The sequence below is a fragment of the Rhinolophus hipposideros genome (assembly GCF_964194185.1).
Source record: "Rhinolophus hipposideros genome assembly, chromosome: 1".
NCBI classification, from domain to species: domain Eukaryota; kingdom Metazoa; phylum Chordata; class Mammalia; order Chiroptera; family Rhinolophidae; genus Rhinolophus; species Rhinolophus hipposideros.
In genome coordinates, this window is record NC_138047.1 from 65,463,856 (window position 1) to 65,481,523 (window position 17,668).

The 17,668-nt window shown below is 36.7% G+C and overlaps 1 protein-coding gene across 8 annotated transcripts in view; it reads right to left on the reverse strand.

The window, feature by feature from the left end:
- Positions 1–17,668, reverse strand: part of FAM13A (family with sequence similarity 13 member A) — a 274,476-nt gene that overhangs the window by 86,143 nt on the left and 170,665 nt on the right. Inside the window, exon 1 of one of the 8 annotated variants that reach the window (XM_081042946.1) lies at positions 5,918–6,272. The exons of 4 other annotated variants lie outside the window; for them this stretch is intronic. In XM_081042946.1, the coding sequence (XP_080899072.1) occupies positions 5,918–5,946 (29 nt within the window). In that variant the 5' untranslated portion in view covers positions 5,947–6,272. Of the gene's footprint in view, positions 1–5,917; positions 6,273–17,668 lie in introns of those variants that run through there. 3 more of the 8 variants (XM_081042947.1, XM_081042948.1, XM_081042949.1) reach the window with 3 other exon arrangements.

The window sequence follows — 17,668 nt, forward strand, 5'->3', positions numbered from 1 at the left end:
TATGCGAGAATAAAAATCAATTTCCATATCTGGCTTTGTGATAATCTGTTCAAGGCATATAATTAGTGTCCAGAGAGGCAAATCTATAGAGACAGAAAGTAGATTAGTGGTTGCCTAGAGCTGGGATAGGGGGATTGAGGGTTGTTTTAGTCAGTCTGGGTTGCTATAACAAGATACCACAGATTGGGTGGTTTAAATAATAGGAACATTTATTTCTCACAGTTCTGGAGGCTGTAAGTCTGAGATCAGGGCGCCAGCATGGTTGGGTTCTGGTGATGGCTCTCCTTGGCTTACAGATGGCTTCCTTTTTGCTGTGTCCCTACATGGGGGGTGGGGGGCCCACTCTGGTCCCTTCATCTCCTTATAAGGACACAGATCCTATCATGGGAGCTCTACCTCCATGACCTCATCCAAACCTAATTACCTCCCCCAAATCCCGCCTCCAAATACCATCACACTGGGGATTACAGCTTCAGCATACACATTCTGGGGCAACACAACATTGAGTCCACAGTAGGAGTGTGATAGCTAACGAGTACAGGGTTTCTTTTTGGGAGACAAAAATATTCTAAAATTGATTGATGGTTGCACAACCTTGTGAATATACTAAAAATCATTGAATTGTACACTTTAAGTAGGTGAATTGCATGATATGCCAATTATATTTCAATAAAGCTATTACCAAAAAAAGTTATTTCCAATTCATGAGGAAAGAATAAATAGGGCTTTTGAAAGGTTTTACACAGTACAAATAATTTCTCTGGCAATTCATTCTGATCATCACATAAATATGTAAGTATCATAGAAAAAAAATAAGGTAAAAAGTTTTGAGAGTTTCAAGGAATTTGATTCCATGGTATTTCCAATGGCACTTCCCACAAACCATTCGTTAGGCCCCTTTCCAGTATTCATCTAATGAAATGGAATGCAATGATGGAGCCTCACTTTCACTGTGTTTAGCACTCCTGCATTCAAGGAATTGAAAAGTATTGCAAGTATATGAATAACAAAACCAAAAGATAAGCAATATACTACTCTTCATGTCTGAGTAATTATTTACAAAAAGACTATCATATTCTTTAACTCCAAAATTTCTCCCATAAGTAACTGTGTTGGGTATTATCATCCCATTTTATTGACCAGGAAAATGACATGCCCAAATTCATATGGCTGGCTAGCTGTCAAGTGTCTGGGTATGGTTTTTGATGACAAGTTGACTACCTTGCCACTGCTTTCCCCACTGTTTTGTGCTGAATACCTAATGCCTCTATTTTTTTCAATGGTTTAGGCAGGGTGATATCCATAAAACTGAAAAATATACTCAGCCTTAGTTCATATGATCTTCTTTATTTGGAGTAATGAGTAAATATTTAGACTCCAAGGTACTGCAACCATCATATCGGAGCAGAGCCCACAGAGATCTTATTTGTTCTCAGTGACTTCTCATTATTACCAAATACCGACTGTATAGGTGACAAAGTCTCAGTTACACAACCCCGTTAGGGTTAACCCAGATTTGAAGTAAGGCAGCTTTTAACTCCTCTTAGACTGTGTTTATGGAGGGGGAGTATTAGCAAAGTGCCAACAAACAAGTTAGGAGTAATATGAGTTTATAGATAAATTAACTGAAGGTGTCACCACCACAAGCAGTAGAGGGCTCTCTAACACCACACAAAAGATACACGAGCAGAACCATTATTACCTGGGTTGTTCCCAGGTTAACTCCCAGACATCCACATATTGTCAATGCTTACTTTTTTGTTGAAGGATATTCTAAAGACCAGTACTTAGAAAGACCAGATTTATTCTGCTATGAAGTTTCGGTGAAATTTTCCCATGTTGGATCAATGATACATGATCATTAACCCTGTTGCTCTAAGTCTTTTTAAAAGAGCCTTTGCAATTTGGAATCATGAGGTATTTCACCATCACCAAATAAATATCAGTAACATACAGTAAAGATCATAATTTGCTGAAGTAATAAAAAAGAGAATGACATAGACATTATTAATCTCAGTATTCCACCTTGGTAAATAAGCCAAGGAAAGACTAGGATCCTAACATGTGAAAGCAGATGTCAGTGCATCAAAATCAAAGGAACCGAAATAAATCACTAGTGCTCTCAACTTCATCCTCCATCATTCTTCTTTTCGGACATGAGTTAACAGCTATTGGAAAGTTAATCTAGCAAATCCAAATACTGCTGTGAAAATTGAGAGTTGTCATAGACATAAGACTCAGAGTTAAGACTTTGTTTCTTAGCCTATTGAAGTCCTGCTACAGATAAAAGAAAGATCCTTACCTACACATCTATAATATCTAAGGGAAAAACTCCAATGGAATATGAGTCATGCAAAGAATCTGAGGTATACGTAAAGCCTATCATTAATAGTGTGATAGTATGATAAAACATACTATCTCATTTGTGACAGAAGGTAAGTTTTAGTCACCTGAATTGTATTTCAATTCTTAATATAGTTTCTCCACTTATTTCTGTAATATTTTGTTTCTCTTGGGAAAATTTTTCAGATGGCAAGACTATCTACACAAAGCTATACAACGTGTTGAGTTTTAAAATTAAGTATAAGAAGTACATGCAAATATTTTATTGTTTAAAAATATAATTGGGATAATGCAACCATCTCAATAGGTATGTAATACGATCCCATCTTTAATTTAAGTCATTTGACAAGAACAAGAACTCTGTTCTTCATTTTACAGAGGGTCACATTTTAAACATTCAGCCTCTGCAGTTTTCTCTAAAGATCATGAGTTTCTCAATAGTCAACTCCATCCTGGCAGCCTGCAAATTACATTAAGTAATAAACAGATAGCAAGATACATTAAAGGGAACCAAAATATTTTTCATTCTTAGCTTTCAACCTCATCTGTTATTCTCATCTCAGTTACAGATTAGCAGTAACAAATTTATCTTCTACATACTTTCATAATATGTTGAGAAAGGCTAAAAGTCACTCACAGAAATTATAAGCTAAGTAGACATTAGGGCACAAACATGCCCTCTAATAAGATCATACCCTTAGATGAGGTAAAATAAAACACAGGGCAATGCTATCCATGTAGGCCCATCTCTGTTATTAAGGTCATCATACTGTCCATTAATGAATTCACCACACGAACTGTAATTGTCTGGTAATGTGTCTGCGTCCTCACTAGCATATGATCTCTTGGAAGCAGAGCTTGTGTCTTAATTACCTTAATATCACTGACAGTACAGGGCAGTGTTCGGTCATAGAGAAAATGCTAAACAACATTTTAAGTCAGCTATATTTTAATAAGTAACACTCACCATCTATAGTAAATGAAAGCATCAGTTATGAAAAATAACACCACCACCTCACATGAGGTCATTACACTAAGCATGCTACTTGGGGGTGTTGAGTATAGTGTTAGATTCTTATATATACCTGCTGCCAATAGCTTTATAAAATGCTAATCATTAACTAGAGTTTAGATCAGTGTTCCTCTGAATGTGTACAGCATTTTTATCAGATTTGCTTTTAAGAAGCTTGTTAAAATGTAGATAATTTCCCTGTCACACCCAGATTCAGATACACTAAGTCCAGGAAAGGAGGGCAGCAGGAAGAAGCTGATTTTAAAAATAAGTTCCCCAGGTAATTCTCACGCATATAAAGTATGAAAAGCATTGGTCTCTCTGTTCAATACAAATAGCATACATTTCTTGAACTGGTATTTGAAGCTGTTCTTTTACTCATCCACTTTGAATTCCATCTCTAGACCCTTAATGCTCTTAAACAGCACGGAGCAAAGCTTTCATCCCATCAGTCAGCAGGGTTACTGCCAGGCTCTGCAACCGTCCTGCTTCAGGAAGCATAACCACTGGGGTAGCTGACTCTCATCATAACCAGAGAATCACAGAAATCCTTAGCCAAAGATACTGAACCAGGAACAGGAAAGTTTTCCGCATAAGCGCTTAAATTCACAAGGGATCCTTAACAAAGAGAACCACACAAACCTGGTCCTTGCCTGCAGGAGGTTTATAATCAAAAGCAGGCACAGGCCAGAAGAGAAGACTGCAAAGTAATCAATCCAATTAAACTCTCAGAGCCAGGCAAACAGTGAACATGCTGATCAGCATTCTTGAAAGCAAATGCAAATAATTCCTCTTACATAGCTTTATTGATAAGGACTAAAAATGCAAAATAATTTTGGAGGAAATTATGCTGATTCCACTTTAGCCTTCATCCACTTGACTCCATAAACAATGTTTTGGTAGTATAAAGATCGATTTTCTTCCTAATAGTTATTATATCACCAAGTAGCTTATTAGAGAGTTCAGTAATAGCCAATATTCTTATCTAGAATATGACTTGCTTAAGATCCTTAAGAATTGTCATTATAAGAAAAACAAATCGCCAACATTAAAGTTGGAAACCAAATCAAGACTCCAAAAAATGTACATTTAATCTCCTACAAGCTTCAAGCATGTGGACCTTTCCACTGAGTTATTTTGGAAAAATTTCACTGTATCTGTAGACTACTTTCTGTTCCTTTGGATTATAAATTTTTAGAAAAGGAATTCTTGGGAAACCCCATCAAGTTACCATTACTGTGCACTTGTCATTACAATTTAAGAAAAGCAACTACATTGGTTTATCTCACAATATACATCTGCAGGAACCATTTTGCAAATGAACACAATTTTTGTTTACCTTATTCTCATTACTGAACATTAACATACAGTAAAATATTGGTGGCATGGTTTTTAAAAATGAGATTCATTTTTGTCCTGATTTTGTTTCAATTTTATAAACTGTATTTACTATTTGATTTTAAAAATCATTTTCACTAATAAAACCATCTATAATAAATACTCTAGTTTTCTTAAAAGGAAGCATTTATGTGGGATTAAACGCCACTGCATGTAAGCAATTGAAATATGACTAGCAAAAATAATTTTAAGAATCATAAAACGTGACCTTGGGCAACTCTGAGATGTCCTCTATGCCTCAGTTTTCCTTCCTGTGGTGAAATTGGAGGACTAGACCCAGACATCACGGAGGTGATTTCCAGCTTTAACATTCCAGGATACATTATTCATTTATTAGTTCACTAGCAATATTTTTAACAGCCCCCTTTGTTTAAATTTACCTTTCTCTGCTTTGGTATAACTCTTCCACCCCACCCTCCATAATTCACGTTAGGGTCATTAACAAACAAAACACTTGTGCCCAAGTTCTTACATAGCAATATTTTAAAAAGTGTCATTTGTGTAATAAAGCTACCTAGAATTATTCATGGGGAAATATTATCCTTAACATTTATTTTCATGTATTATAATGTACTTATTGATAGAAAATCCTTGCCTAGATCTGAACTCAAGAGAGGGATACTAAGATGCATTTTTAAACAAAATTTAAGCATTGTTGGTATACAATCTTATATTGGTTATATTAGTTTAAGGTGTACAATATAGTTATTTGACATTTTTATGCCTTACAATATGATCACCCCACTAATTCTAGTATTTTAAAAGTTCTGTAGCCTATCAACATCCTTTAAAATGAGCTTAGAGCTTACCACAGTTTACAACATTGCTAAACTGATTCAGTTTTATTATAAACCTGCTCAATACGTTCTTCAGTCTCTGTTTTTCCTCAAATTTCAAAGGCATTTTCTTACTCTTATTTTCTTTCAAGGAAAACTTATTGAACATAATATTCCAGTGAAAAAGATAAGAAAATGGGCATAATTATCAGTACAAGCAGTATATATATTTTTTTCTGGTCTTAAAGAACATTATGTTCTATGGACTCTACACAGTTTGCAGCATATTACCAAAAGATGACAAGTACTGGCAAAGTTATATGGTTTTATACTACTCAGAAAACACAAAATAATAAAAAAATAAATAAAAAATAGGAAAGAACACTACCTTTGCAGAGGTATGATTTCACAAGCCATTCTTGTATACAATTTGCAAGGGACCCTTACAACTGTCTGTTCCACGCCAAGTGCCAAGTTTGGTCGTCTTCATACAGTGGCTAAGCTGCGCTCGGGGCGGGAGGCTGCACCTCACAGCTGGAGAAGCAACTCGCTCTGCAGTTAGCCAGCGTACTGCTGCTCTCAGCCTGCAAACTTTTTCAAGCACTGCTATTTCATCGGCTGCCTCTCCACATTTACACTGCAGTCCACTTTGACCTTTTGTTCCAGGGAAGCAGCTGAACCATCCAGCCAATCAGAGGAACAGCTGCTGCAGTACTTAAAGGCGCTGTTTCTTTTGCTGCTGCTGCTCCTCCTCTTCTCGTTTCCCCTCCCCCGCCCCCTCCGTGGGCTTGCTTAATTCTGGTAACTTGAAACTTTCTTCTTAGCAGTTCCACAGACAACCTTGTCAGTCTAGGGAGAGCCACCAATAACTGCAGCATGAGCAAAGAGTCTTACTTCTCAATGTTGCAGACTGCCAACAAGAAAACCCATTTGTCAAGGAAAGACACTGCCTCTGTAGAGAAAGGTTTCTGTGACAGAAGGCAACAGCTATGCTCCGCCCCCTTTCTTCCCTTAGAAAAAAATTCAAACAAATCACCAGCACTGGAAGGCGGGATAAGTTTCTAGAAGGAAGGCAGGCTTATAGACCCTTGCCCTCCCTACATTCACTTCCTGCTGATGTTTGTTTACACTGCGGTGGTTACTAGCACTGCTGACATCACCTAAGTCACGTAGCTCCTACTTCTGGGGAGAATATAAGGTGTGTCCTAAGGCTACCCAAGTTCTCCAAGGATCAAAGCATCTACTCCCATGGAAATTATTTCAACTTATTATTTCTGTATTTTATCCTTATAAAATTGAATGTGTTGATTTTCCTCTAAGAACATCAACATTATTTTTGCCTATCTATCTATCTTATCCATCCATCCATCTTATCCATCCATCCATCCATCCATCCATCCACCCACCCACCCACGCACCCACCCATCCATCCATCCAACCATCCATCCATTACAGCTAACACCAAATCAATTTTTCCATAAGGTCTACTAAATGCCTGTTAATTATCCAGCTTTCCCTTATAAAGTTTATTCTTCAGTATGGAATACTAAAGTGTTATTTTTAGGAACATAATTGCTAATCCATAGATTTCATATACTGCAAGAACAACAGAAACACATTTTACTAAGATTCCTTTCACATGTGAGAACTGCATGGAGTTACAACAAAGCCCAGAACATTGCTTTTAGTAGAATGGGCAGAGAGCCAGAGACCATGATGTTCAGAAACTCCGGGGGCTCATTGTCCAAAAAGGTATCCTCCTCCTCGGTAATTTTCTCCAGATTTTTTTTTTTTTTTTTTTTACAGACCACTCATAATTCTGACTTTAGAACACAAAATCCTATTGTGTCTACCTTCCTTTGCTATACCTGCTAATAAAAACATTTCATTTTATGGCTAAATATGATATTTATGAAAATGGATTAGCCATTCTGAAACTTATGTTCACATTATGATGGAAAATCAATAACTAAAACCAGCCTTTTAAAACAATGGAAGTTGACTTAAGCCCAGAACTTACTTTAATTGAAACTGTCAACATATATACACATATATATTATTCTAGATTTGGAAATTCTAATTTGATTTTCCAGCAACAATAACTTAATTTTGCATATGTGAGTTTTTTTATTTTTCAAAATGCCTTCACATCTTAACACTTCAATTAAATGCGTGAGTTAGAAAATCACTATTATATAATATCTATTCCATTGAGGAGGAAATTTGGTACCAGAAAATTAATTTGTTCAAATTCACATAGAAAGTTAGTGGCAAAACAGAAACAGGATTCAGAACTTCTAGGTTCTGCTACACATCTATAGGAGTTTTAAAAATATTTCATAAGATATAAAAATTTTTAGCCAATAGTTATAATTCAAATGACAGAAATAATATTTTGTCTCTTCTAAATCTTTTGAACACATGAATACCATAGGCTAAAATAGACAGATGAATTAAACAATAAAGGGCCCAGCATTACAAAAATGTTAAATTAAACTATAATTTACACTTAATACTAGAGCTAAAATATTGATGAGTAGGAGCATTCAAATTTTAACATTTGATTACATATAATTTACCTTACAAATTAAGTCTTCCCATCAACATTCTTCTAACATGCCATATTACTAGTGAGATGTCAATGGTTATTTTTTAAAATCACCTAACACTATAACTCAGTAATTACCTGCCTTTTCAAGTCTCTATGATTTATTTATAACAATTCTCTCTCTTCTCTCTTCTCTCCCCTCCCCTGCAGTTCTCATTCTCTCTCTTTCTCTCTGCCCGCTCCCCACCGTTTTCTGGGCATTACTTGATGATTGTTTATGAGTTTGTACCTGAACTGCGGTTCCTCCACTCTGCCATCACTGCCAGAGTGATGACTTCTATTTCTAACAGGTTCATATCGGTTCCTCACAGTCAGGTAGCAGGAGCACCATTCCCTGAACTCTGCCAGTTCTAACTGCTCAAACATGGACATCCCGACTGCATTTCAACTGCCCTAAGCCCCTTAAAGTGCATCACTCTTAACTACCGCACTCTGTGCACCCCCACCCCCCATTTTCTACTGCTTTTTTTCCCTTAGCTCTCTTCACCTCTGACTGTTTTTCTATGTCTGCAAAGGATAATCTGCACCCAAACCAACTGTCATGCAGCTTAAAAAAATGCACATCCCTGGCTCTCCTCAGCACTTAGTTATTTCTAAAAGGTTTATTCTCATCCTCTACTTATTCACCGTTTGTAAATCCTGTCAGCTGGGTGGTTCTCTACTGCCAGACTGCTAAACATTGCAAAAAAAGTCACATAACCCTGGCAACTAGTTACACTGAAAATTCATGCTGTTTAAGCTCAGCATGAATCTCGGTACTGTGTGGCAACATTTTTAGTTTATTTTTATTTTATTTTTTAAATTAGTTTCAGGTGTACAAAACAATGTAAGACATTTACACCCCTCACAAAGTGACACCCCCTCCCCCAATCTACTACCCCTCTGACATTGTATGTAGCTGTTACAATTCCACTGACTCTATTCCCTATGCTGTACTCCACATCCTGTGACTATGGTAACATTTTTAGTTTTATCTTTAACTGATTTTTCACTGCATTCACACAGAAACTGCTGCAAATTTCCTCCAGTGCCATGAATCTGAACCTCTCAGTCACTAATTACTTTGCCTGATGAATTTCTCGAGAAAGTCAAGATCAACAAATATGAGTGAGTGCCTTTGGTCTTCTTTGCTATACTTACAGGTTTAAGTGCACCCCCCCCCACACACACACCCCTTGCCTCATTCTTTTTGACTTCTTCCTAGTCTAGGAGAAAAGCTCCTCACTCATAGGACCCAACCTCTAATCTATTGTGAAGATTAATAAACAGAAACCTCATTTAAATTGGAGTTGGAAGGGCCTGTAGGGAGGACTTTCACCCCATAATAGGTGCATTTTCCATCTCCACCAGGAGGATGTTTCTCTTACTCTATTACTCCAGCAGGAAGGAAGATGTTCTCCTCCCCAAAACCACTCAGCCAATGAAAAGCCACTACACTTTGAACTCCCAATTTCCTCCAATGGACTCTTTGTTTACAATAGCCCCTCTGAACTCACCTTCTGTAAAAGAACTCCTCTCTCCTTTGTTCTCTGGACTTGCATTTGGTTGCCATTAGATGGAATGTCCAGAATTGCAATTCTTTGTGGTTCCCTGGAAAACCCATTTTGCCAGAGAAAGATCTGGCTATTTGTTTAAGGTCAGCAGTATGCACTGGATCTCATCACTTTCTCCCTGCTCTGGAAGAGGCCTGCTCTCTCCTACATCTTAAATCTGCCTCCCTTCTGATAGGCACCCAACTAAGTGTCCCCCAGCCTACAAAAGTTTTCCTCAGCAGTCCTACCCTCTGACACTGCAGCATGATTTCTCTCTTTCCCAGTACAGTAAGTTCTGTATATTTGATTAAGTGTTTTATTTTTCAAAATGCTTTTACATCTTCACACTTCAATTAACAGCCTGAGTTATAAAATCACTATTATAATATCATAATATCTCTTCTACTGATGCGTGAATTCAGTACTAGACCAAAGCCCAACTCTGCTGCTCCCACTTCCTCATAAACTACTCCTCCACCCCATGCCAACAAACATCAGACTTCACCACTTTTCTGAACCTGCTTCTAAAGCGACCAATGCTCTTTTGGCCACTAAATCTAAATGCCTTTTCTTAGACCCCCCTCCTACTTTTAACTTTTTGGAATCACCCACCTTGATTTTTCTGAAAGTCTCTGGCTCTCTCTGATCATTCCTGAAAATTCACCAAATGTCTCTGATCACTCCACCTTCCTTTTATTATTTGTCCTTCCTTCTCTCTTACCCCCTCCCCACCTCACCTTCCAGCCCAACACCATTCAATACAGGCATTCTATTAGGGCGTAATAAATTGTGCTCTGGAATTAGGCTCCTGGGACTGGATTCCAACTCTACCACAGATGGGCAGTATAAACGGGCAGGCTGTATAAAAGGTCTGAAGTTGCTCTGAAGAATAAATGAGATTCTGCATGTAAAACACGTAGAGGAGTTCCCAGCAAATAATAAATGTTCAATGATTATTGGTATTATTACCCTATCAGCACTTTCAAAACTTTGTATTATTTAATTCCCAAATTCCTCCTCCTCCTGACTCTTCTTGTTAATGATGTTATTATTCTCATTAGGAATCAGATTCAAAGCATGAGTCATCTTTATTCCTCCCTCTCCTCTCCTTAACCAAATCTGTTGACTCTTCTGTCATGTCTCTTTAATTAGTCGGCTCTGGTTATCTGCAGTATTATGATAACCTTCAAGTGATCTTTCTTCCTCCTTTCACTCTATTCCGATGCATACATTTTACTATTAGAGTAAATTTCCTCCTGTGATTACGTTCTGGTCACTCATCCCTCTGATCAAAAACTTCAACAGCTCCCAACTACTTCTTAAGTGAACCCCAATCCTTTGTACATGATGATTAAGACTCTCCACCGATTAACCCTAGTTTACCCCTCCAGTTCTGCTGCTTATACCTCCTAAGGAAACTACTTCAGACATACCTGGACACTATTTTGAAGTCTGCTGTGAACTTGTCTACCCCAAACATTTGTTCATGCTGCTCCCTCTGTCTGAAATATTTTTCCATTCCACTTCTTCCTGGCAAAATTCTACGCATACCTCAGCCTTAGGGCAGTTGGAAGAAATCTCTTTCCTCTTCTTTTAATTCATACAGCCCTTTGCATCTCTTCTGATATTTATTTATTTATTTCCACACTGTTTTATTATTATATGAATCTACATATTATCTTTCTATTGGCACGTAAGCTCTTCAGGACCAGAAGTGTATTTTTCTGCAGCCATGATACAGCACTCCGTAAGTGCTGAATGAATTAACTGACATATTGATCACTTTTCCTGAGACCCAAACATAGCTCCTTTGATTAGATTTGACTTTATGAAGCAATATTTCTACCCACTTTTAAACATGCCCCATTGTCGGCCTACACTTAAGATAAAATAGATGCCTAATGTAGGATCAAATAAAGGATAATGATAATAACTGAATAAAGAAATAAACTATTGATGTGCAATCACAGATATGGAGAAAGTAAGATTCTATTCAAGACTGAAATATTTTAAGCATTTGACATTATTCCATTTCTCCTACGTTGTCTACTTCCTTTTCCATACTTCAGCTGGGCTTGCAGACTTCTAATTTTCTTACATAACTTCTTGAGCAGGTTCCAAGTGTTTGGTAATATGTGTGTGTGCCCTTGTGCTATCAAGAGCAACAAACGTTCCAAACATGATGTGGCTTCATTTGTTTTACTTTCAACATCCATTTGAAAGAACCAATGAACCAAGAATATTTCTTGGCCACATTACTTTGTTTTCATATATCGCTTTAAAATTAGATCGATTTGTGTCCTAAGACAAAATGGTATATTAAAATTATTTCTTTCTTAGGAGTTTGGTAAGAAGTTGCTTCTCAGGCAAGGTGTTTTCCTCATATTTTTATCAATCTTTGTAAAATGCACTAAGGAGCCTTCCGGAAGACACAGGATATTCATAAATGATAAAGACTAACTCTGATATGAATTTTTCATAGTCATGAAGCCACAGTTTTTAGGGTGTGTATACTTTAGAAACTCGGGTGTCGCTGCACAGGCTCCTGACTAAACGTGCTCCCTGGCAAGCAGCGTTACAACAAGTGAGCTCCAGGGCTCACCAGAGGACATCACCATCCTCCCCAACAACAAATGTCAAAACAAAAAAAGGGCAAAGGGACAGGTGGGGTATATGTAAGGCAACTAGCATTTACTGAGAATCTATGCTGTGCTCATTTTTATAGATGTGAAAATGAAAAGTTAATTCACTTGAGTACTCAGCTAGTAAGAGGCTGACATGAAGTCAGCATCTGAATGCTATTAAGTTTCCACCATATAAAGCTTTTAAAGATAAATATTAAACCTACCCAACGATAATATATATTATACTATCAATTTTCTAGAGGAAATAAAGAATCCTGTCTTTTGGCCTGAGGTTTGTATTTAGATGAGTGAATATATATTAAAGTCTATACAGTCCTATAATGGCTGTCTGAACCAAAGACATACACTGGACCAGAACAAATCTCTTTGTTACTCTGAGTCAACACTGTGGCGGGTGTGTGTGTGTGTGTACATGCACACTTGTGTATAGTGGTAGAAGACAGTTGTACTTGCAGTGGGGGAAGTGGGGGTGGGGTGAGAAAGGTAGAAAGAGAAAAGATGGAAAATACAGTTTTAAGTTGCATTCTAATTGTATCCCTCTTAGTAAGAAATTAATACATGGAAATGGCAGGTGAGTTATCAGTTGTTTCTATGCTAAAAAAAAACAAACTTTATGGTATTTCTTAAAGAATAATTATAAAATCTTATAAAAGATTTATCTTCGAAAGCGAAACAGTGACATTCAGGCTCATGACAATATGAATAAGGAATTTCTACTTAGATAAACTATTTTCTTCAGAAATGGCAGAAATGAATGTGCTTGCTTTACTTAAGGCCAAAACAAAAAATAACTAATAAAATCAATATAATTGTTTCCTCATTGATTTATTAGACTAGTTTATATTAGAAGATTGTTGAAAAAAATCCCACAGGGATAGAAATTATATAACTGTTTTTCCAAATACACACCTCTTTAATTCTGATGATGGATTTCACTTTTAAAACTGTATGTGGGATTTTTTCCTTAAAATATATGTGACTAGCCTTGCTGGAATCTCAAATGGCTCACAGGGATCATTTATCCAGGCTCCGAAACCCTGAAGAGCTGCCAGAAAGGGACCGAGGAGAACGAAGCTAATAGTGAGGCACAGTTTAAAGGCCTTGACAGCTGAAGGTGCACCATTCAGGGTTCCCTTCCTCACCCCATGGATGGCTTTGATTTCACTAACTGGCTCCAACATTTCTAATCTAGAAAATAAGATTCAAAACATTCACCACAAAAACTGAGTTATGATTTCAAATCACAAAACAAGTAATTATAATTTATGGTAGGTAAAGACACAATTACACAGAAATTCATAGGACGTTTTCTTTATTATTTAAAAAAGTACATTTCTTATACCAATTGTTGAATTGTTTCTCCATAAAAAGTAGTTAAAAATAAATTATTTGAGACAACTTACATAATTGTTCCCCAACTTTCTGGGACAGGGAAAAATCCATATTTGTGCCAGATGGAATCTCAGTAAATGATTACTGCCAATAAATAAGTACTCGAGCACATTTTTCCTGGAATGGGACTCCCCGGGCATGACTTGCTTCAAAGTTCCCTTGGGAGGCCAGATAATAGTGTTTCTGTTTCATAAAATAAGTCACGCCCCATACAACAGCTGCTACTACACCTGAGATCAGCTGTCTTACATTGTCCCAGTGACTTTTCACCCTGTTAAATGAGATTTCCTGGCAGAGGAGAAGCAGACTGCAGCAGGCTTCCTTCTAGAAATGTCAGAATTGTTTAGTGTGATATGGTAACTGACTGGCTGTTTCTGTATCCATAAATCATAAAATAAACCTCATGTATCTGAGACATGAAATGCTAAGCATGAGCACAAAAATCTCTCACTAGCAATATATTCTCTGGTAAAATCTATTTATCTTAACACAAAGCTGCATACTTTGCAGCAACCCAAAACATGAATAAGTAAAAATATATTTAAAAGCAAAATAAGAGGAAGTAGTGATTATTAGTGTTACCAAGAATAGGTCACATTAAAAAAAAAGATCACAATAGTGGTGCCTTAAAATGTATGTCGCTAGTGCATTATAAGCAATCTGATTTAAAAAACAAATAAATAAAATAAAATAAAAAATTCTCTTCAATTTAATGTCTGAGAGAACTGGACCCATTGCATTAAATACTTATGTATGTGTGGTATCTTCTTTTCTAGTGCTTTTCATGTGTAGAGCATTATTAGAATTCATAAAGAAACTCATTGAATTTCAGCAAGGAGACATATAAGTTGGAAAAAAAATTCAAATAAATTAGGAAATAAACTGGACTTACAAATTAATTAATAAAGCTAATAAAACCAATGGTTCTACAATGGCAATGCAATTGATTCATTATTTAAATAAAGAAAATGCACTGAAAATGAATTATAATTTCACAATAATTTTCCAAAACATTACTTCAGGAAGATAACTCTAAAACAAAACTCAATCTAACTTTAAAATTCTGCAAACAGCCTAGTAAAATACTTTTGAATAAATATGAGTGATTCTGGAAATAATATCCTAGACTCCTAATCACCTTATATAAATAGTATAGAATTTGCTCAAGCCAAATAGTAACTGAATGGATACTTTGTTACTAAAAAAAGTTTAAATGAGATAATATTGTTTCCTCTCTTCTTTTCCTGCCCATTAGCCCACTACCACCACATGTTCTTTTCTATGCTCCTCACTCTCTCTTCCCCCAGTTTACATTTTTATTAGTTAACCTCTGGATTACAGCTTTTTCTCCCTAAGAGGTTTGTTTGGTCTTTCCTATACTAAATCCAGATTGTACAGAATTGATTTTCCCAAAACACTGGTTTAATAATGTCAAAAAGCTTCAATTGTTTCTCATAGCTTACAAAGTTAAATTCAAACTTCACACACACACAACGGAGCCCTTTACTCCACTCTGCTGTACCACTCTCTCACATAACCTGGGTGTGCATGCAGGCTGAACTGTCCTCACCCACTCGTGCTTAGCTTTCCCATTTGTTTATGTTTCAGGCATTCCTCCTAGCCTGGAATCCCCTTTGGACCCCATACCCATCCACCCAAAAAAAGCATAGCCTTTGGGCTTCTCATATGCTGCCCTTTTGGATTTCCCCATTCAGGAGATTTTGTCCTGAATGAGTGTGAACATATTACCAAGTCCAAAAAGAGTTCAGTTGTCACTTTACATGATTTCTCTAAAATCTGAAAATTACTATTACTTCCTTGAAGCATTTACCGTCCTTTCTTTGATTAAAAAAAACACACATTATTATTATTATAAATTATACAGTATAACTTCACACAGAAAACATAGAATACACAGACAAGAAGGTAAAAACCAAAAACAATCCCTTCACTTGCATAACCAGTGTTCAGTATGATTCTATATTCTTCCTCTATTATTCAATATTCTATTTCTTCTCTCTCTCTCTAATATATAATAATAGTATACAGAGGTGAACCATATGAATGTACTTAATACCACCAAACTGTACATTTAAAAATGGTTGAAATGGTAAATTTTAGGTTGTGCATATTTTACCACAATGAAAAACTATGGTATTATGCAGTATGTACTGTTTTATAACATTATTATTCATTTAATAGTCAGTAATATATTTCTGATATTTCTAATCTTCAAAACTATTTTTTATGCTTGTCTTCTCATATTTTTATCCATGATGTTAAGTTTAATCATTTGGTTTAAGTGGTAACTGCCTAATTTCTCCATTGTAAAAGGACCTTTTCTCTTTGTAATAAAAAGTACATGAGATAATCTGAGACTGAAAATTTAGATTCCAGATGTATTCTGAGCATATATTTTGAAGGTAGAACCAACGGGACTTGCTGATGGACTGGCTGAGAAAAGTAGAGGAATCACAGACTTTTGGCTTGAGTAACTGGATGAGTAGTGGTACAAATTATTGAGATGCAGGAAAATAAGGGTAGATATGGCGTTGCCCTTTTTTAGGCAGAACTGTAAATCAGGAGTTCTGTTTTATACAGATTGATTGTGGGATGCCCATTAAATACCCAAAGGGACTTCTTCGGTAGCCAATAGCCAGAGCCTGCCTCACTGGCATATGACATGTGCAGTCTCACGGGGTCCAGTTCAGAGAGTACCATGCTTGGTTTGATGATCTGCTGGTGCTATCGTGAAATTCCTAATACTTTTCAACAAGGAGTCTCACATTTTCACTTTGCATTGGGGAGGGGAGTACTCAAAAATTAAGTAGCTGGTCCTACCAAATGGATATACCAACTTGTAGTATAATGGAGAGGTCGAAAGTGAAGGTATAACTTTGGAGGCCGTATGAGTAAAGATGATACTTAAAAACATGGACCTGGATGAAAGCATCCAAGGATGAGCATTGCTTGAGAAGAGGTCATAGGACTGAGCCCGAGAGGTGGGGGGTGGGGGAGAGTTGGTGTGGTGGGTGGATGTGCCGTACTTGAGAGGTCTGCGAAAGAAAATAGAGTATACAAATAAGATGAAGAAATAGTGACTAATAAGGCTAAAGGATAAATAGGAGAATGTGATGTTGCAGAAGCAAAGAGAAGAAAGTGCTTCAAAAGACAGTGATCAGTTGGGTCAAATGCTGCTGAGAGAGAGGAACATGAAAATAGTTGACTGACCTTTGGATTTGGCAAGTTGGAGATTGCTGGTGTCTTTAACAAGAACAATTTCAATGATGAGTGAGTTGAAGAAAGAATGGGAGGAAAGGATATGATGATAGCAAGTACATACAATCCTTTACCACAGATTTTCTCTAAAGGAAAAGAGGGATAATGTTTCTAGGGAGGGATTTTTTAAAAAATGTTGAGGGCTATTATAGCATGTTTCTAGCTGATGGGAAGAAACTAGAAGGGAGAAATTGATGTCATAGAGGAGGGAGGTGATTATTGAAACATAGTCCTTGAGGGAGTGAGAGGGAATGGAATTCAGAGTACACAAGCAGAAGGGCTGACCCCAGAGAGGTCCAAGTTCAGTTCATCTACTGTAATAGGAGAGAAGGCAGAGTTTAGGAGTAGAGATGTGAATACGCTGGTAGATTTGGGAGGTAGGAGAGTAAGAGCAGTTTTTTTCCGAGTGCTGTTGTAAAATAAGATACATTTTTTGGATTGTGCTGTGAGATTTTATAGATCTAAGCCACGTTCATTTCTCTATTAAACTGAAGTTCACGTTTTCAGAAAACAAAGGTGGCTGTGAAGACAACAGCTAGGATGCTAACTCAGTTTAGTTTTTGTTTTTCTAAATTCAGGTTCAGATTTTTGACAAGGGAACCAAAAAGGCAATTCAATGGGAAAAGAATAGTCTTTTCAGCAAATGGTGCTGGGACAACTATATATCCACATGTGAAAAGATG